The sequence below is a fragment of the Canis lupus genome, chromosome 24 (assembly GCF_048164855.1).
Source record: "Canis lupus baileyi chromosome 24, mCanLup2.hap1, whole genome shotgun sequence".
In the NCBI taxonomy this organism is placed as follows: Eukaryota; Metazoa; Chordata; class Mammalia; order Carnivora; family Canidae; genus Canis; species Canis lupus.
In genome coordinates, this window is record NC_132861.1 from 48,464,188 (window position 1) to 48,485,387 (window position 21,200).

Consider the following 21,200-nt stretch of genomic DNA (forward strand, 5'->3'; position numbering starts at 1 on the left):
GTCTCCGAGGATAACAGCTGTTGTGCTTTAATCGTGTGATCCGTTCTCGCTGATGCTTTTGTAGCAAAGAGAGTTGACTAACACGATTTCAGTCATTTTAAAGAATGTGGTTTAAATGAGGGACGAATTTTTTTTTAAAGATTTTATTTGTTTATTCATGAGAATAGAGAGAGAGAGAGAGAGAGAGGCAGAGGGAGAAGCAGGCTCCATGCAGTGGGCCCGATGTGGGACTCGATCCCGGGACCCCAGGATCAGGCCCTGGGCTGAAGGCGGTGCTAAACCGCTGAGCCACTCAGGCGCCTGGGGATGAATTTAAATATTGTGTGTTTTTGAATTAGTGGATTAGTGCAAAAGTGGGTAACTCAGCAGGGAGCCAGTGATTCCATCAGAGTAATGCAAGGAGTGAGGTGTTTGTGCAGGGAAGTATGCACTCTGTCGTGTGTGTGAATGAGTGAGCTCGAGGGCCATAACAAATTACCACGTGCTGCATGGTGACATCACCAGCACCTTACTGTCCCCGCTGGAGACCCGAGGGCCGAGATGAAGGTGTCGGCGGGGTTGGCTCTTCCTGGAGGCTCTGAGCACGTGTGGGTGCGCCCTGGCAGGTAGGCTCCCCCTCCCTGTGGTCTGTGCCCCCAGCGTTCGTGTCTCTGTCCAGGTTTCCCTCTCCCCACGGGGACGGCAGTCACTGACTCGGGGCCCACTCTGCTCCCTCAATCTTTGTCACAGCTGCAAAGACCCCATTTCCAGATGAGGTTACATGGCAGGTATTGGGCTAGGATGCGAACATCTAGGGAACGGAATCGTGCCCCCACGAATGTACGTGTGTTACACACGTGGCGGTTAAGTGGCCCCGTTCCACTTGGGGGCAGCGGGAGCGACGAGCCCCCCACCCCAGCTCTTCCTGGAGGTGGTGCTCCCTGCTGGTGTGCTGGAACTTCACAGGTTAGCCGAGCTTGCCTGTGACCTTCACGCCTCTGATGGGGATTTCACAGCTGTCATTCACTTTCCGTGAAGAGAAGCAGGTGAAAATGACTCCTTTGCTCTCGGAGCCCTGCCAGCGGCTGCTAATTAGGATCGTGGATGATGTTTGGGCATAGAATGGGAGCGTCCACCTCGTGTGTGTGCCTGCTATTCACTGTGCACCCCACCTTCCCCACCACAGACCCCCCGTGACCGCCTCACGATTTTTAACTCTCTCCCCTTGAAAATTAAGAGGAAAGAGAGGAACCTAGGCCATCTGGCGTCGGTGGGAATTTGGCAGACACCTGCCCTGAGCCCTGGGAGGTTGTAGACGGTGGTGTCCTCGAGACATTGAGCTTTAGAAACCGGGTCACGGCTCTGAAACCTTGTGCCTGTGACGTCCCCGCGTTACTCATCTTCTCTCACGCCGTGGGCCCTGCTGAGCCGCGCAGACAGCTCGTGCAGAAGGACCTGGAGCCTGGAAGAGCTCACGGCCAGCAGCCACCAGCAGGGTGGTGGACAGAGCAGGGCCCACGAGCTCTCAAAGCCAAGATTCGGCTGTCCTCTGGGCCGAGTGGAAGTTGTTGTTTTTTAAGATTTTATTTATTTACTCATGAGAGAGGCAGAGACACAGGCAGAGGGAGAAGCGGGCTCCATGCAGGGAGCCCGATGTGGGACTCGAACCCAGGTCCCCAGGATCAGGCCCTGGGCTGAGGGCGGCGCCAAACCACTGAACCTCCCGGGCTGCCCTCAGTGGAAGATTTTAAGGTCGGTAGAGACAAGCCTAAGAATGTCCATGGAGCCTCCCTCCTGTGATTATAAGATTAACTGCTCTTAGCTACTTTTTCAAGGAACTGTGGGAACCAAACAGGGTGAAAGGTGCCGGGGTGCTCCGGTCCTGGCTGCCCGTGTCACGTGTGGGTGGAAAGGTCTGTGCTCACCGGTCCTGGCAGCAAGGGCGGCCTGATGGCGGTCAGGTCCCTGCAAGCTGGCTGTCCCTCCCCTCCTCCCGTCCTCAGGACTCTGCCTGCAGCTGCTGTTGCCCAGCAGATGTGTCTGTCTCGGGGCAGGAGATATGTTCTCAGGAGCACATGTATCTGAGATTTTTTTTTTTTTTTTTTTTTAGTGAATGTTTACTTAGTTGCTTAGAAACAAACCATGTGGTAAACACTTAGCCGTATTTTCTGGGACACATGAAATGCATTTAAGCTGTCAGCCCCCGAAACCCTTTCCAAATCAAATAAACTTAAAAAAATTTTTGTCAGCTACCACTGCTCAACAGATGTTAGGGCTTATTTCTAAACACGTCTTCTTGTGCTGTTTAATGTCCCAATGAAAAAAATCTGTAAACTCTAATAAAAGTTGAGTAGTTTTGAAATCTAGCCATTTAAATGTTCCAACATAATTTTGCCATGTTACTTGTGACAAAGTGATTATGAGTACTTGATAATGTTTTAATGAGGATTATCTGTAAACCTGGAGAGGACGAGCAGCCTGCCGGTAGGTAGGTTTAATAGACCAGGCACAAGTCAAGTCTTTGACCCTCTCGAGTCCTTTCGAGCCCACCGCTGGCTGGGGAAGTATCGTTGACCTCTCGCTCTCTTCCACCTGCTTTTAATTCTGTCCTCCCATATGTAAGCCGTGTTGAGGGTCGGGGGTGTCGTCCGGAACAGGTGAGGGATACTGAGATGAATACTAGAGCCACAAGGAATAACAGAGAAGCACATTATTACTTTGTTTTGAGCAGGGAAAAGCAAGCTGTAAAACAAGAATAAGGAGGTCGTCATGCTTTTGGCATCGACCAAGCTGGCAGGACAAAATGTGTTTTAGAGTTGGTCGTTTGGAACTCAGAACACATCTTCCCATGGTGTTATAATTAATTCAGCAAGAAACCGAGGGCGTACTGAGAGCTGGGCACCTTCCAGAGAGAAGAGCCTTGTGTTTCCAAAACTCTGATTTAAGGCAGTGATTCACACCTGGCTGAACGGGTCTCTGTGAGCGCTCCGAAGAGGGCATGCTGGCTTCTGCGGGGGAGAGCTCCAGGATCCCCCTGCAGCCTGCAAGTGCTCACTTAGGCCGTGTGACGCAGAGCCCCCGAATAGCACCGTGCACGCTGTTGACACAGCTGTGGCTTTCCTGAGACCTCTCAGGACGTCGCAGGTTGTTACAAAACCCTTTCTTTACTAGGAAGAAGGGAGATCAGGGTCCAGAAAGTTTCACCTTTTGCCATTGCAGATTATTTTTTTTTCCCAGAGAAATGTTAATACCAAGGTTTTTTTGTTTTTTTGTTTTTGCTTTAAATGCATGCCGTCTGTGTTGCAAATTAAATAGTAGTCATTGGATGCCCCAGAGCTGGCCCCCATCCGGCGTGAAAGCACCCTGGTCCATTGCTGCATCTGTCCCCATCTCTGGCCTCGATGCTGTCCTCCTGCTGGCAGCTGGCTCCCGTCCCAGGGAGTCCGAGTGGCAGCAGAGCAAGTCCGACTCCGGTCCAGGCAGCGGCCTGCTCTGATCTGGAAGCCACAGGATGCGTGGTCATTGTATTAGCCTGGATCCTAGGTGACCAACTTCAAGGATCTTAAATAGAAGAGCAGGGATTTATTAGCTCGTGTCCTGGGAGTGGCCAAGGGGACGGATGCAGCTCTAGAAAGGCCCTGCCGATCCACACAAGCGCACGAGGAATGGTCTGTCCCCACTCCCTGCCCTGGTGGGCTTCGTGTTCAGCTGTGTCTCCCCAGAGGGTGGCCAGCATTCTGTTGGTGGCCTCACAACCATGTGACCTTCAGTATCCCTGGGACACGGGGAGGAGAGCTGATTCTCTCAGTGGCTCCAGCAGAAGATCCCACACGGCTCTGGTCACCTTGCTGGAGTCCCATGCTTTTTCTGTATGGTGACCGACAGGACGCTCGTAATGCAGAGCTCTGTCCCCACTAACAGACCCGTTGTCTGGGTGTTCAGTGTGGCAGCGGCCCGGGCACAGTTTGAACTCCCCCCAGTGCTCCCCCTGGCAAACCACTATGACTCCTACCGTCACTTTGGCTTTGGCTTCAGACCTCAAGTGTTTCAGGCATTTTTTTCCCTTCTTGATTTTCAAGGACAGCCGACTTGGGAATGTTCCGCATTTGCTTGGATCTTAAAGTATCAGCTCACAAAGCCGTTTCTCTGCATCCCCTTCCCTGCTGTTGTCTTAACTCCCCTCCCCTCCTTCCCCCTCAGTTGTCTTATTGGTTCTCGGAAGTGGGAGAGACCAGACACTTGTCACATCCTTAGCTAAGGCGATCTGCCCACCGAGGTTGAGAGGCTTTCCGTGGAAGGCAGTACAGAAAGGGAGAGATGCTGGGCTGAGGCCAGCCTTGGGGTGAGCAGAGGAGAAGGGGGTGAGGGGCCCGTGTCTGGTGCACAGAGGAGGTGGGGGAAGGCAGGGGTTGGGAGAAGCTCCCTGCCTGGCTATGGGTCAAGGTGGAGAGCTTTACATTCCGGAGGAGGCCCGGTATTAATTTGAATGGATGGAGCTCACATTTCAGTTACGGCTGATTAGAGACGGAGCGGTTGACGTTGTCTGAAGAAAATGTTCCACCCTGCGAGACCATGCTTGCTTGATCTTAGAGCTCCCAAGTGCGAGCTCCCCTTTGGCGTCCTGGCAAGCTCCAAGGGCCAGGACGTGGTGATGAGGGAGGTAACAGCAGCGGGCAACGGGGGCCAAGTGCCAGAACTACAGGAGAGGATCGGTGGTATAACGAAAGTGCCCTTGAGCGCCCCTCCGGGTCACCTCTTCCTGCTGGAGTCAGGGCAGGGCCTCTGTAGGGACCAGCCACTCGCTCCATCGGGCCCAGCTGTGTGTGCGCACCTGCGTGCAAGCCGATCTCCCGGTGATCTGCTACGGGGGACGGTTTCATATGGTTCAAATGACTTCATTGATGATCAACCCAGGCCAGACGTGGAAACCATTCAGCTTTGGCGTAGTGTTTTGTCCATCCCGGGTGGCTTCCTGGAGGCAGTGTGTTGGGAGACTCTGAGGCAGGCTCTAGTACAAGAGGAATATGAAGGGCAATGAGTAGATGGCACCTGCCCTGGATCTGGAAGCTGCTTGGGTCTTCTCTTCATGGGGTCCTGAGGAGCAGCGTGTGTGGCCGGCATTCGTCACCCTTTCCCGAGCACCCCCCCCCCCCCGCCCCGTTTTATTTTGTTAACTGTTTTGCCAATTTTAAAAAATAACATCACAGGCAAAAGAAAAAAAATCGCACTTGCTCTTTGAGGGCCACTTGAGTGTGTGGATGGCGTGGAGAGAGCGGAAGGCGGGGTGGGGGGCGGCACACAAGCCACCTTGCGGCCTGTTCCTGCCTCTGTGCTCCGAGAGGTGGGGGAGCGGGTTCAGGCTGAGTGAGGAAGGGAGGTCTGGCGCCCCAACAAGCGTGGGGGAAGCGTGGGAGAGACAGAGCCCAGGTGCGGTGGATGCGCCGCCTGGTAGGGGTCAGGCCGGTCACTCTGGGCCCGTCCCTGGCAGCCCAGGTGGGAAAGAGGCCCTCGTGGGGGCTGCTGGTGGCTGGCTGACATAGGAGCGCTCTGAAGGGTGTCGGGGAGGCCGCACCCGGGCTGCTGACAGGCTTTTGCATGAGCCTGGCTTTGGAGAGGGAGGTAGGGACAAGCGGGAGGAGTCCGCCGACAGCCTCTGGAGGTTGGAACTGATTCACGTGCTGATAGAAGGGAGCGCGGGGTCCCCGTGACCTCCAAGCCCTCCGGAGCCGTTCATTAGCTCCGGCCACAGGGTGCGTTGGTGCCGTCCAGGCGCTGGGCCCTGGTGCGCCGTCCGGCTTGGGCAGGGGCCTGGCTGTGCGCCGGGGTCCGAGGCAGCCCCGTCTCGTTCCAGGTACAGGAGCTTCCTGGGCCTTGCCGGGTCAGCTTGAGAGGCGGTGACACAGGCACACACGTGTACACACGCACTCGCACACCTGTGGGGACGGCCCCTGGGGCCCGCTCAGCGCTGGCATCGGGCGCTCTCCCGGACCAGAGCTGCCTCTAGGCTGGAGACAGAACCTCCTGGACGCCTTCCACTGAAGTAAATACAGCGTTTCCATAGGACTGTAACAGTTCCACAGAGTCTCCAGAGAGATGGTGGAAAATATCAATCTGCACATCGGCATAGGAGACGTCAGAGCGGAGCCCGGCTCGCCTGCTCGGGCTGTGACTGCCCGTGAGCTGGAAGAGGCGTGCGTTTTTAAACGTTTATAAAAATAAATAGGCCCATAAAAACCCAACAGAAAAGAAGAACATGGCTCCCGGTGCCTAAGCTATTTATTATCTGGCCCTTTGGTCATCGTTTGCTCCACGGTGTGTAGAAACATCAAATCATTACGATGTATTGTTGGATTTGACTAACAGTGAGCAGCCTTTTATGATTTCTTGAAGCAGACATCTGATTGATATTCAGAGAAAGTGAGTGAGCCGTTCTTTTCTTTCTTTGAGAGAGAGTGAGAGGTAGAGGGCCAGAGGGAGAGGGAGATTTCTCCAGCAGACTGTGCACTCACCGTGGAGCCAGACGTGGGGCTCTATCCTACGACCCCAAGATCACGACCTAGGCAAAAATCAAGAGTTGGACACGTAACCCGGCTGAGGCACCCAGGCGCCCCGTGAGTGAGCAATTCTGAAAGCCTTTTACTTTCCATATTCGATTCTAGGATTGCATATTTAAAAATAGGGTTTATGCACCAGATTATTTTTTTAACGGAAAGTTATTTTCACATGGACTGCACCAGTTGAGAACAATAAATCTGAGGGACTGAGAGACCATTTGCCTGCGTGCTGGTAGCTGACTAGCCCACCATCCAGCTTCTGTTTGTTGCTCGCCGCCGACGGGCTCCCCCTCACGCTCTCGCACTCCGGCCCGTGACACACGTGTTAGGCCACGGGTAGTGTCACTGGTCAAGGAAGCCTTGTTTTTAAATATTCTGGGCGAAGAGCTTGGTTCCTGTGCCCCAAGCTATAAAACTCTTTGTAAGTTTACCTTTTTTGATGCTTAAAATAAATGTGCAGAATATTAAAAATAACCATAAGTATGTTTTCCCCGCAAAGGAACAAATGTGCAAGACTGTATTTCACTAAGTTCACCACGCAAGCTATTTCGGGGGCAGCCGTAGGTACTGGAATGTTCAAGTACAACCACAGCGGTGGGCATTGGAACAGTTTCAATAAACAGTTTACAGATTTGGTTGTAAGTCAGATTTTACAGAGCAGGGTCCACCATTATATAGGACTGTTTTCTGTAGAATGCAGATTCAGGACCGCCCACCCCATCCGCTCATGGGTCCTGGGGGCTGGGCCTGTAGGGGCTGGTGGTGCCCAGCTTTCCCTGCCGTCCATCCCACACCAGGCCCGACTCTTGTCCATTTCCCGTCCTGCCCGCTGCCCTTGAGCACAAGTTGCATTAGGGCAGAGCTTCTGCCTCGTGGCCTCTGTTCCCGGCGCCAGCGCCGTGCGTGGCGTGTGACCGGGCTTGCTAAACACCAGTGGTGGTTCCGAAGACCACGATTGGGTGGACCCAGTGCCGGGAGGGAGGGTGGAATTGGCAGGAAGCACTTGGGAAAGGCTCACTCCCAGCAAGGCTCTTGCCTGCTGCTAGTAGGAACCCAGTGGTATCACCCGAGTGCAAATCCGATACATTCTGTCCCTTGGTTACTTTATCACTTGCTCCCATGGAAGCCTGGCCAGACTTGTCAGCAGAGATATAGAGAATCTTCCCCGTGGAGCAATTTAAGAAGCACTGCCGAAGACTTCCAATTTCCTGAGCTGTCTTGACTTGTTCTCCTGGATCTTCCAGAACATGTGGAATTGGGACCAAGGATTAGGCAGAGTCTTGGTTTTTCCTGTAGGAATGGGAGCGCTGTCTTTCGCTGGCCGGTTACCCCCTCCTTGGTGTGCTCCCCTGTCACTGCATTTGCAGGTTGAGACTCTGCCTCCAAGTGTGAGTTTGCATTTGGAAATAGTAAAGTCGTCATCGTAACTGTAGCAATTACTTGCTGGTTTTTGCGAGGCGCTTGTGACATTTAAGGACCCCGTGGGGAGCTGACGTGGACTAGCTCATGCCCCCTCCCCGTGGCGATGTGAGTCAGGTGCTCTGATGACCTGAGGTTGCACACGAGGAAATGAAGGCCCCAGGTGGCACGGGCACCACTCAGGGTGTGGGCCCCGTGGGGCCCAGGGTGGGCCACTCTGCGTCTCTTCCCCTTCGCTGCTGCCTGGAAGCACCACCACCCACCATCACAACTTTATAGCTCATCAGCCGGGCTCAGGGCGCTTGGGAAGACCTCGGGTCACTGTGCATACTGTGGGCCGGGCTATGCCGTCCACCGCAGGGTGTTTGACCCCTGGAACAGCTGCCAAGTTATTGGGGAACATCCTGAGTTATGTGGAGGCACATAAGTGAGCTTTGGGGCTTTGGATTCTAGCTTCCCAAACAGCTTTGCAGGAAAATCCCGAGTGTGTGGGGCCAGGGCAGACGGAGTAGGTCTGGGGGCTCTGAGCCAAAGGGCCGGTCAAGTGCCAGGGTTGGCCTTGGCTCGTGATCCCAGAGGGGGGACCTGCTGGAAGAGGCCTGGGTGGTCAGCATTACACTCAGGAGCGTGCGGTGAGGGCAGGTAGGAGGGAAATCACTCCCATGCAGAGGCCTCTTTCCAGAGGGCGGACCCCTTATTCCCAGGTGGGGAGTCCTGGAGACCCTTGAGCTCTCTTCCCCCCCCACCCCCCGCCTGCCTTCTGGAGTCCATGACAACCCAGAGCACATCTTATTCTTTGCAAAAGTTGAGCTGCAGTTCTAATTACAGATAACTTTTGGGGGGGATAATAGTGTTTTAAAGCAATTTTAGGTAGTGTTTTTTTTGGGGGCGGGGAGAAGCTCATTAAGTATCACTTAATGAGAGTGATACTAGGTCTGTCGCTGGATGTTGAAAATTGGAGATTGGCCTGGATAATCCAACCCTCACACCTGCCCAGAGTTGCTGTGTTTATTTTAGTCTTCAAAAGAGATGGTTTGAAGGAGAGAACTCTCCATAGGTTTCATGTATTAAACCTCCAGGTTTATGTATTCCTCAAAGCTCTTGGAAGCTAAGCTGTGAGGAAATCCTGACTGTTGAGCAACAAACCACTTCCTGAAACGTTTAGTTTTCCAGCTTCTGTTTGAGCAGCAATATCCTGTTGTCCCTGAGCCCCTGGGCCGGCCTCTGGGGCATCACGGCTCCGCCAGTGGCACTTGCTGCTCCCCGGAGGCGGCAGTGAAGCTCCTCTTAACGCAGAACAGAGCCCGAGGTTCCCCCGGTTCCAGCGTGACGTCTGCCTTTCCATCCAGTTAATTTAGGTTTTGTTGGCTTGGGGTCAAGAAAACCTGAGCTGCATGAGTGACACTTGGAAAAAAAAAACAAAAAAAAGCACCAACCCGTTTGCTGTTTCGAGGGGCCCTTCCACTAAACAGACCCCAAGTACCCAAGTAGGAGGAATGGTTGGGCTTTTACGTCTGGTGTTGAATTAATGAAAGCAGCTGCTCTCAGCCCACAGATTGTTTAGACAGAGGCCCCCCAGGTCACAGTAAGCACTGAACGTGCCGCGACTTACCCCAGAGTCAGCTAGTGAACTACTTGGTGTTGCTCAACCGACTTCTAGACCACAGTCTGCACACATGCCCGGCTTGTTGGTCGTGAGAACATAGGACACGTCCCCAAGCAAGGTGCTTGTCCGTGTAGACTCCAGGTGCAGACACATGCAGGACAGGGTTTTGAAAAGGCCAGGTTAAAAGCCGCCACGCCGCTAACATTCCAGAAGGTGGGTTTCTGCGTTTACATAGGAGTTTACCGACACAGCCAGATCCGCATTGTTCTTGGTCTCGTGGAGCGGATCACGTACTTGTTCCTTGTTAACTAGGATTCAGTTCCACGGCCCGTTATGTATACATAAAAATGCTTAAATCATCCATTTTTAAAAAGCCTTGAAGCCTCGCTGAAGGGAAGTCCTTTTGAGTAGCTTTGAAGCCCTGCTGCTTGATAAGAGGCCGCCGCACCTTTGCTGGCAGGAAGAGTCTTCCTCCAGCGCCTCTGTTTTCTCTTCTTTAAAGTGATGATGAGAGTCTGTGTCACATTTTCCTGGAACATCTTGCGGTCTTCTGATCTGCAGATTCAGATCTCTCTGCATTTCTGGAAAATTCCTTTGTATTTTTATCTCCCAAGAGTCTTGTAGTTCTTGGGGGTGGGGGGGGGAGTTTGTTGTCAGCGACCCTGTTTATTCTTCTCTCAGGTGGGTCTGTCCTGTCCGCTCACTTCTGCCTCAGTTTACCTCCATTGTTCTCATCTCACCAGCTGTTTGTTTCAAGCCGTCCCTCTGTGTCAGACTCGCAGTTTTGAGCACCGTCTCTTCTCTTCCTTACGTTTTTTCGAATTTTACTCATTTGTTCCAAAATGTCGCTGTGGTTCTCCATTCTAGGGGTTTCCACCTCACCTCCTATTTGAGATTCTCCTCCCTGGCATTCTCGTTGTTTCGAAAGCCTACTATTAACATGCATTAGAGAGGGAAACGATCATCAGGGATTTCCTTCTGCTTTTTGAGTTGTTTTCTAACGCATTGGCTCCTGCGTTTTGCGTGCTCCCTGCCTGTCTCCCTCCCACCTCCTGTGGTATCTGCTGTCCTTCCCATTCCTCCAGGGACCCTCTCGCTGCTGGGACGGGTGCTGTCCTGCCCCTGCTCTGGGGTTCCCATGGGACACATACACGGCTGGGCTGTCGAGAAGGCCAGGAATGGGGCAGCCCGGGTGGCCCAGCAGTTTAGTGCCGCCTTCAGCCCAGGGCGTGATCCTGGAGACCCGAGATCGAGTCCTACGTCGGGTTCCCTGCATGGAGCCTGCTTCTCCTCTGCCTGAGTCTCTGCCTCTCTCTGTGTGTCTCTGTGTCTCTCATGAATTAAAAAAAAAAAAAAAAAAGGTGGGAACGCTTGGGCCGCGGGACCTGAGGCTGGATGCTATGTGCCTGGGGAGTTACAGTATAAATGCCCATCCCTCTCCTCCGCGCCCTGAGGGAGCCGCCTCCAAACCACAGGGTTCTGCTCTTAGTCACAGACCGGGCCCTGCCTTTCCTGTAAATTTGCACATGTCCAACTATGGGGTTCCCTTCACTCGCGGGGCGGGGGTTGGAATCTGTACTGTATTCCCCGCGGGGCCCCCCTTCCATTCTGGCGTCCTCCTTGCCTGCAGAGGGCCAAGGATAAGGCTGTGCTGCCTCTTCCATTTTTCCCTGCCCGTCGGGGGCTGTTGTTCACTCCGGGGGTGGGATTAGGGGCCTGCCCAGCCCTGGAGTCTTCCTTTTTATCCAAAGGCCACTGTTTTTGAGGTTTTATTCTGTGAAGCTTCGCTCTTTCTCTCAGTGGAGGGTGAATTATCTTCCTCCTGCTGCTTACTCTTTCCCCCTTTGTTTTATTAGGAATAAAGGAAAGGAAATGCAGCCACAGTGAAGTCCGATCTGCCGTCCTAACCTGGAACTTTGACTTCTTTCCCGATCTTCCTTTGTTATTTTACTTAGATCTGGGTGAAATAAAGTCATTAGAGACCACGGCCTGCTTGAGGAAGTACCATGTCCAACCTCATCTTGGCCGAGTCCTAACCCCGAGTCTTTCACCCGTGGAACCACTTGGTGGGCACCACGCATTAGTCCTCCTGCTGCTGCATTTTTATAGTTGTTACTGTTGGGTGTTTTTTGTTTTTTGTTTTTATTTTTAAACAACGTAAGTTTAAACAAAAATTGGCAGAGAAAATGAAATCTGACTCAGTTAAATTTTGTAAACTAATACATTACCGATGAGACTTATTTCCCAGCGAAAAAGTAACGTGGCCCAAAATTCTTTTTAAATGTCACAGTACAAAGCTTCTCCACGACCTCCTTGTTAATAAGTTATGGACTTTGGTATTTTTGTCAAACTTTAAAGGGCAAAATTAACTTCAAAACATCTCTGGCACATTCATGATTAATTTTTTTTTAATTCTCTTAGGGAGAAATGAATTCATAGCCTTTCTCAGTGTATCCCTCTCATTCCACTTGTCTTAAATAATTATGATACAATGAAATTTGCAGACATTTTATCTTATCTTGGGGCTGTATGGAGAAGAACATTTTAGGCAAGTGTTAGTAAGGTTTTCACAGCCAAGAATGTCTGCACGCTGAGTGTAGGAGACCCAGTCCCTGGTGTGTGTCCTAGCCTGAGCCATGGCTTGTGATCGCTGACCATCCCCAGGCCAGCTTGCAGCCACGGGAAGCACCAGAGCCCAGCTGCAGCTTCAGCAGATGCTAGGACGATGCCCCTCCTCTTTCTTACGGAGAAGAGCAATAATGTACTATACAAAGGCTAATTTAAACTCAAAAATGATTTTCATCCTTTGCCAAAGTAAAGATGAAAAACTATAGTAAAAAGAAAAAAGTCCAGTGAGGAACCTGGTGCGTGTGGCCAGCATGCCCTCAGCTGCTGGCACATCCAGGAGCTGCTGGGGGTACAGGGCCAGCCGGCGGGGAGGCAGGGTCCCAGGGTGCAGAGGAAGAGGGTGGACTCCCGGTCAGACCTGCGGGCTGTGGAGTGCTGTGGCGTGGGCCTGCAGGGGTGAGGCAGCAGGAAACTCCTGCAGAAACCTCCCCGGGAAGCCTGGATGATTTCAACAAACAGGATGGAGGGAATACAGGGGGTTTTGAAATGTTATAGGGATAAGCTAGGCTGGCGGGAGAGAGTGTGAGAGCGTGCGTGAGCTCACTGTGGGTGAAGGTGTAGCGTGAGGCTCTGGAGGTTGTATCAGTTCGTGAGGGTGGGGGTAACGAAGGGCCACAGATCAGCGGCGCTCCACACCACGCCGGTTGATGCTCCCACATTCTGAAGCCCAGAAGCCCGAGGTCACGGTGTTGGTGGGCTTGATTCCTCCTGGGCCTGTGAGGGAGGGTCTGTTGCAGGCCTCTCCTGGCTTCTCATGGTTTGGAGGTCATCTTTGGGGCTTCTTGGCTTGTAAAGCTCCTGCTTTTATCTTCACCAAAATTTCTCCTTGTCTAAGGACACCAGTCACTGGGTAAGGGGCCCATCGTACCCTAGTATGAACTCGTCTTAACTGATCACATCTGCATTGATTTTATTTGAAAATAAAGTCATGTTCTGATCTTATTTGGACCTCAGCATATGAATTTGGGGTGGGGGAGAGGACAGTTCGACCCATAACAGAGGTAATAGTGGGACACCACGTGAGAGTAATGCTGCTCTTTGGAATGTGATAATTAGCTACTTGACAGATCAGGGGATGCCTAATGATTATCGAGGTTTTTCTAAGTACCTGCTGGATCCTCACGCCTCCTGTGCCGCCACTGAAAGGCCCCAGAGATCAGCCCTTGTGCCCACCGAGAAACTCCCTTCCTCACTTTCTCCTGAGCACAGACAGGACTCTGTTGCTAAAAGGATGTTTTCTGGGTACTGCCCAGACCAGTCGCTGCCACCGGAGGGCCCAGCTGATGTGATATCACGGGAACTACTTTGAAATCACTTAACTCAGAGCACAAGTATTTTCCTGTGATGTGAGAGCTTTAAAAGTCTGCATTAGATCTGCTGTCCACGGACTTGGTCTGGGGCGCTCTGCTACCTCGGGCTGCTCTGTAGTGCCTGTCAACCTCCTTCAGGTGCCTAGACTGACCTACCGGGAATCAGAGGAAAGATTTGTGAACTTGTACACAAATTCCTGTGGCTTTCCCCTTGTCCCCCTCAGTGTGACCCGTCAGATCTCCAGGAACGAGATGGGAAGGGAAAGGTTTTCTCCAAAGTAAGAAATAGATTTCCCATCTAACATTGTTTTTTTTTTTTTGTTTTTCATGAAAGGTTGAATTCCGTTCATTCTGGCCAAGAGATTGTAGGTTTCCAGCATCTCTTTTTTTAAAGGTCTTAAAAAATAAATGATACTGGTTATTGTTGCAACATAGGCAGATTTTTCTATTGTAAGTAGGTCTGTTAAACGTTAGATATATGTTTTCTAAAAGCAAGTGATAACTCTTGGCAGAAATTTTGAAACATGCTAGTAATGCTCGCCAGCGCTGCTGCCCTGTGGGTGGGCACCTGCTCCCGGGTGGTGGGGGTCCCGTTTTACAGCTGGGGACCCTGCGGTACAGAGAGGTGAATAAGGAAGGTGAAGCCCCCCAGGTGGCGTGTGTGGCAGCGCCGGGACCCGCCCAGCCCAGGCAGCCGGCCCAGCGTCGGAGTCTCGTGGCTGAGACACACTGGGGCTTGGGGCTTCTGCTGGGTGCTGGGTGTTTCCCAGCTCATTTTATAATCACGACGGCCCAGCTGGCAAAGGGTGCCGTGGTTTTTTTTTTTACCTACGAGGACTCTGTGATTCGGGGCCCCTGAGTCGTCTGCCAGTCTTCCTAGAGGTGCAGAAAGCACACCTCCGCTTGTCTGGATCCAGCGGGCACACACACCTGTTACACGCCCCCCCCATGGCCGTTCTCTGCCCCCTGCCTTGTGATAGCTGTGCCCGCCACGCAAGGGATCAATCAGAACGAAAGTTTTCTCGGTTTTGTGTGAATCTTGGAAAGTTTTCTTCAGGTTTTGTGGTTGAACAGACGGGACACCAACTAGAACAAGTGTGTTTCACGTGCCCAGGAAGGAGTGGAGAGCGGGAGTGTGTGCACCTCTGTGCATGAGCATCTGTGTGTGTGCACACACGTGCCCGCTTGGATAGGTTGTGTCACCCCCCCCCCCCCAGCCTGCTGCAGTGCACGCAGCGGCTGGGGATGCTCTCCCGGCGTGGTTCTCCGGGGTGCGGGTACGTGGGGTTTAGGTGCTGTTTCTGGAAGGCCAGGGACTGTGAGAGTGAGAGCAGGCGCTGATGTGTTCGTCTCTCCCGCACGATTTGGGATCCTGGTGAGGGTTAGCTGGAGCGGGTGGACGCAGAGCCCAGGCTCTCGAAAGGTGGTTTGGCTTTGGAGATGGCAGAGGGACCCGAAGTGGACCTGCTTCCCGTGTCCGAGAGCAGCGGTCCGGGCGCTCCCGAGGAGAGAGGCTCCGGCCGGTGGCACGTCCCTGCCACCTGGGTGTGTGCAGGGCCGAGATGTCGAGGGCCAGCCGCCTTCCCGCAGATGCACACACACACACACGCACACACGTTTCTCGCTAACACGGCGCGCTCTCTAACCCCCCCCCGCCCCCCCCCCGCCAGCTGTCCCGCTCTGTCTCCACCTGTGCGGAGATGCCATCCAGTAGTTCTGTCTAACACGTGTGTAGTAGCTCAGCATCCCCCGTACTCGTGCCCCGTGAATACGGAAACACCATCCCCATGATGTTCTGTGTGTTCCCTTCAAAAACTGGGTTTCTCTTGAGGAGAATACAGGTTCGCGGCCCTCGAATTTTATCAAAATGTCGTAGACTAGGCACCTGTTAAACACGAAAAATGGGTTGCAGTCTCGTGAGCCCAACAAGAGAATGATCATTTCAGCGCTCTCTGTTTCTGAACTCTGCCTCAACGTGTTCGCAGTGGGAGAGAACTCCCGCATTTACAAACAAAGCCTGTGTTAGAATCCTGCCCTTCTCAGCCACGGGCGCCCCTGGCGTTGCGTGGGAGGCTGTGGACTCTCACCAGAAGTGAACACGGGTCCTTAACGACAAATACTTAAAAGTCTGAGTTCAGTACTGCTTTTAAAGTCCAGTGGTTGCTGGTCCTAAATACTGAGAGAGTGGCCTCCAGGGCGACAGCCTAGGGTGTATTTTTCCACAAGCGAAGCCCACGTCTGTTTGCCCTCCTAGCACCCCGTCTTCCCCGTGTAACGAGGCGTTTTGTGTGTGGCAGGTGGCAGATTCAAGAAAGAGATCGTGGTGGACGGCCAGAGCTACCTGCTGCTGATTAGAGATGAGGGGGGTCCTCCAGAGGCGCAGGTGAGTACTACAGGCTCGCCCCGAAGCCCCTTGCCCCTGCCCCTGGGCTTGCGCGTTGAGCTCCCGTCACGCGTGACATCAGAGCTCACCCCACCCAAAATGCGCCCAGATATGTCGGAGCTGACGCCTGGCTGGTAAAGCCTTACCTGGGCACCGCCGCTTCTCCGAGGAGGTAAACGGGATGATGCTGATGACGGTTACTATTGACCTTTTCGTTTCCACTTGGAAAGAGGAGGGTCTCCGGGTGCCCGGCTGAGCTGCTCTGATTCTGCTGTGGGACTCTGGGGGGCGGCCGAGCTTCCAGGGCCCTCCAGGCACTCCCAAGGCTCCAGCCTTACAGGGTGCTTAGGAGTGTCAAATGAGATGGTACGTACTGGCCGTACAGTTGCCCCCAAAAGTAGATGTGATGGAGGTTCACCTGGAAACAGGTAAGACAAGGACAGGATGGCACGAGTCAGGTTGTTGTGGGATTTTATTTTATTTTTTATTTTTTTTAAAGATTTTTTTTTTTTTAATTTTTATTTATTTATGATAGTCACACACACAGAGAGAGAAGCAGAGACACAGGCAGAGGGAGAAGCAGGCTCCATGCACCGGGAGCTCGACGTGGGATTTGATCCCGGGTCTCCAGGATCGTGCCCTGGGCCAAAGGCAGGCGCCAAACCGCTGCGCCACCCAGGGATCCCTTTTTTTTAAAGATTTTATTTATTCATCGAGATGCAGAGAGAGAGAGAGAGAGAGAGGCAGAGAGGCAGAGACCCAGGCAGAGGGAGAAGCAGGCTCCATGCAGGGAGCCCGACGTGGGACTCAATCCCGGGTCTCTAGGATCACACCCCGGGCTGCAGGCGGCGCTAAACCGCTGCGCCACCGGGGCTGCCCTGTTGTGGGATTTTAATGTTTCTCCCTGACTTTTGCTAATTTTGTTAAGTAGCTATGTAAATTTCTTGGACCGTAAGTAATAACATCCTCAGAGAGGCCTTTAAGAACTCGTTGGCAGGACGCCTGGCTGATTCACTTGGTGGAGTGTGCGACCCTTGATCTCAGGGTTGGGAGTTCAAGCCCCAGGATGGGTGTAGAGATGACTTAAAAAAAAAAAAAAAAAAGAATTCAGTGGCAGGTGATCTTTCTAGTACAAAAATCTCCTCTTGGGCAGCCCCGGTGGCGCAGCGGTTTGGCGCTGCCTGCAGCCCAGGGTGTGATCCTGGAGACCCGGGATCGATTCCCACATCGGGCTTCCTGCATGGAGCCTGCTTCTCCCTCTGCCTGTGTCTCTGCCTCTCTCTCGCTCTCTCTGAATGAATAAATAAATAAATCTTTAAAAAAAAAAAAAAAAAAAAAAAACCTCCTCTTGTAGCCCAAAGGTGGACCACAGCCTGGGTGGAGGCCATGGGAGCCCAGAAGAGGAGCGCCCCCGCCCCCAATGCCGGGGTCCAGCAGGGCTCCTGGACGCTCCGTGGAAGGGGGTCCGTGTGAAATGCAAAGCTTCGGGATCGCTGTCAGGGCCTGTCTTCCAATTTTACGAGGCCGGCTTTGCCCTGCGTGTGGAGCACTGCCGCTGGCTGGATTGGGGCCGAGGGGGGACATTCCTGTAGGGAAGCACGTCCCAGGTTGTGTCCTGAGGAGACCGGGGTGGCCCGGGAGGGAAGGGGGTGAAGGTCCCATTCCAGGTGTGCAATGAGGAGGACGTGAGTGACGCCACAGCCACGTGTGACAGCCGAAGGCAGGCATCGGACCCATCCTGCGCAGGGGACGGCCGACCACGCGTCCTGTGCTCCCGAAGACGCTGTCCCCACCCTTCTCTCCGACGATTGTCACTCAGCTCCTTCTCTCCTCTCTCTTTTCGCCCTAGTTTGCCATGTGGGTGGACGCTGTGATATTTGTCTTCAGCCTGGAGGATGAGATAAGCTTCCAGACCGTTTACCACTACTACAGTCGGATGGCCAACTATCGGAACACGAGCGAGATCCCTCTGGTTCTGGTGGGGACCCAGGGTGAGTGCCGGCTGCGCAGCCTCCGAGTATAGGACCCCGGCGGTTGGGCAGTAAGTGGACTCAGGGCCATAGGTTTGGTGTGAAGGGATTTGAAAATGATTAAAGAAGAAATAATTTCCAACCGAGGGCTGTTTCCAATGAGAATCCATGAACCTGAAACTGTCCGGTTTCCTGGTTCGATCCTCTGGAGAAGTCGCATGGTCAGCACCCGCAGAGTAAAACAACCCCTTCCCACGTGCTCTAGGGAAAACAGAAATCTATTTTTTTTCTTTTTCTGTAATAGGATCTCTTAATTCTTTCATTCTTTGTTGTGTAAGATAATTCATAAGGAGTTTAAAAGGTGGTTGATTTTAACTTTGGTACATCTTTAAAATTTTGCTGATTTCTTAGGGCAGAGTTTGCTTTTATTTCCCTGTCCTGTGTTATGATCTGTATATAATCCTTCACCTAGCAGGTGCCTCAGAGCCTGGGATTATCCTGTATGAGCACGTTTCCTGCTTTCTGCTGGGCTTCTTAAAACTTGGCCTCTTGCAAAGCGACATCCCTGAAGTCCTTGTCCTCGATCCGATTCTCTGATACACTGGTGTCTCCCGTCTGGGTCTTAGGAAGCCACGTAGAAAGTTTTTAAAAACCGCAGGCAGGTTACTTTTAAAAACTGCTTTGTCAGCAGTATGGGTGCCTTAGAAAGGAATCCTGTCCAGAAAAACTGGATTGTGCCTTCATTTCTGTTGTGGGGGTTCACACGCCGTATCCGTCCATACCGTCCGCGTCTGTCTGCCTTGCCATGCCCGGATGGGAGACCTTTCTTTTTTTTTTTTAAATTTTTTATTTATTTATGATAGTCACAGAGAGAGAGAGAGAGGCGCAGAGACACAGGCAGAGGGAGAAGCAGGCTCCATGCACCGGGAGCCCGATGTGGGATTCGATCCCGGGTCTCCAGGATCGCGCCCTGGGCCAAAGGCAGGCGCCAAACCGCCGCGCCACCCAGGGATCCCCGGATGGGAGACCTTTCTGAATGAGAAACCAGCTGCGTTGAAGAAGCAGGAACGGCCGGCCGTGCGCCTGGTCCCGGGTCTGGTGCGCAGAGCACGAGCTCAGGCACAGAACCCGCTGCCCTGCGGGGAATCTGCGTGGAGAAGCCCCAGGATGGGGGCGGGGGGCGCGTGTGTGTCTTGTGAGATCGGGAAGTGGCATGGAGTCGATGGAAAGCATCCTCTCCGCGTCCTGGCTGTACAGTGTCGGCGTCGGGGGCCGCCGCTCCCCTTTCCGCGCACCGTAACGGGGGCCTCCGCGCCAGGCCCGGCAGCAGGTGGAGTCCACCTCCCAGTGGACCATCAGGTTCTCTGGGCCCGGGGCGCCCTCTGCTGGTCGTCGTGGCACAGGGCGGCGCCCGTGCTTCTGTTCTGCTGCGGGGCTGTCCTGACACTTGTCAGCCCGCTTCACGGGTGGGGGGGGTCCCTGGTGGGGGGGGCTCCCCGTGGTGGAGCGAGCCTTTGGCAGCCACGCCTCGCCAGCTGTCTGAGTCAGGGGGTCTGTGTCTCAGGCCGAGCGCGCTTCCCCGTGGGCTCGCCGTGCTGGGGAGCAGGGCCTGTGTCGCTCCGGCCGGCGGGCTTGTGTGACGCGGTTGTCGCCTCGTGCAGCCGTGGTTTCGGTCCTGGAGCTGGAGTGGGCGGTTGGGACCACGCAGCCCTGGCATCGGCGCGCCCTGGTGAGCGGCGGCCTTCCTGTGTCTGTCGCACCTCCGTAGAGCGTGGCTGTCCCCGAGGGCGTGGCTGGGCGCCAGCAGCGCCTCTGCTCCCCTCCTTGGAGCAGCCGAAGGAGGACACGCCCGCCTCCCCCCCGGGGCCGCTGGCGTTTGCGGAGCGAGGCCCTGGGCAGCCCTTCCCCTGCGTCCCTGCGCACCTGCGGAGCATTTGTCGGGAAGGGCCAGAGGCGACAGCAGCTGAACCAGGGAGCCTGGGTGCCGGGTGGACGCCGCAGGCTCCTCACGGCCGTTTGTGGGACTTCGTTCACGCTTGAGCGTAGCCCCCCCCCCCAGTGAACCGGACACGACTGTTATCACGGAGGGTGTTCCTCACCCGAGGGGTCCTCCCGGTCCTCACACCTCTCATTTCCAGGGTGTCCCAGAAGCCCCAGTGCCCAGGGGGTGGAGTGAGTGTGGGCTTCTGGAAGGTTCCACTCCTAGGCCCATGTTAACTGCTCGCAGCCTTGCTTCCTGGGAAGCCTGAATGGTGGTTGCGCTTTCGCTCGGGCCGCGGGTGATGCCGGAGGTACAAGGTGGTTCGGTTACAGGCGCTGGGGCCTCCGAGCTTTCCCTGCCGGGCGCCTGGGTCGGTGGCCCCGAGGTGGGAGGGTCGGGGGTGGGAAGGATGAGCAGTTAGGCCCGGGCCTGCAGGGCGCCGCAGCGTGTGGCCTCCTCGCAGGACCGGCGTCCTCTCCGGGTGCGGCCGGGAGCTGCGCGGGGGACTGGAGCGGACCGGACACTCGTGAGGCCGCGGTGACGGGACGTCTGTTACGCTGGTTCTTTCCTAAAGGTTTGCGCCTCACGCCGATCGCATGGAGAGGCGCAGCTGTGAGCAGACGCGGAGCTGCGGGTGGAGGGGGAGACCAGGCCGGCGGAAACGCGGTTGGGGGCCCCACGGCCTCGCCTCGACCTGTCGCTGCACCTGGAGGGACGTTATACTAGAGTGTTGAAGAATTACGGATTTCAACCTCGTTTTCGGTTTTCTTTTTTACTTCGTTTTTTACTGTTTTCCTTTTTTTTTTTTTTTTTAAAAGATGCCTGCACCTTTCAAAAATACTTCTTTTCCTTAAGTGTTGTGAAACCCAAGTCTGTAAGGCAAGAAGACAGGACAAGATGTTCTTTGAAGAAATCCCTCTAAGGGACCTTGCCAGGGAATGTTCTAGAACATCTATTGAGGTGGCACAGGCCATTGTCGGAGAAAGAGACCTGAATCGGAGTTAGTCTTGATTTCTCAAAGGGAAACGGTCAGGTCAGGCCTATTCCACGGGCTAAAAATAAAACAGGAAGTAAGACAAAGAGAGGGGAAAATGAATAAATTATTCCCTCAAGATGCCACTTTTTTTATACTTATAAAATTAAATGTCGCATGCACTTCCTGAGCCCAAAAATACCCCAAATTTAAAAGGTCTCATAAGACATCTATTGTGCTGCTCTTCCTCTGACTAGCGGGGAAAACCGTGCCGGTGGGTTTGTTTTCAAAAGCAGTTGGGTGTTTCCGTGGCGTCGGAACCTCAAGCCCCCGAGAAAGCCTCCCGTTGGAAGGTCCCTGAGAAGCACCTGCTGTCTCCACCAGGCGCGAGAACGCG

At 53.8% G+C, this 21,200-nt stretch overlaps 1 protein-coding gene and 1 long non-coding RNA gene across 12 annotated transcripts in view; one reads left to right on the plus strand and one right to left on the minus strand.

The window, feature by feature from the left end:
• The window catches only part of AGAP1 (ArfGAP with GTPase domain, ankyrin repeat and PH domain 1), a 529,933-nt gene that overhangs the window by 189,221 nt on the left and 319,512 nt on the right, over positions 1–21,200 (plus strand). For all 10 annotated transcript variants that reach the window (XR_012016792.1, XM_072796790.1, XM_072796783.1 and 7 more), the window contains 2 exons: positions 15,794–15,879; positions 17,729–17,870. Coding sequence is in view for 9 of the 10 variants with exons in the window: in XM_072796790.1 (XP_072652891.1) it covers positions 15,794–15,879; positions 17,729–17,870 (228 nt within the window). In the remaining variant the exon portion in view is untranslated. The remainder of the gene's footprint in view (positions 1–15,793; positions 15,880–17,728; positions 17,871–21,200) is intronic.
• LOC140616248 (uncharacterized) lies at positions 462–20,281 on the minus strand. 2 transcript variants are annotated; one of them, XR_012016797.1, is made up of 3 exons: positions 19,949–20,280; positions 16,026–16,297; positions 462–2,658 (listed from the first exon to the last, which is right to left on the minus strand). It is a non-coding gene; the product is annotated as an uncharacterized lncRNA (long non-coding RNA). The 2 variants fall into 2 exon arrangements; XR_012016798.1 differs by lacking the exon at positions 462–2,658 and adding an exon at positions 15,178–15,381 and having other exon boundaries at positions 19,949–20,281.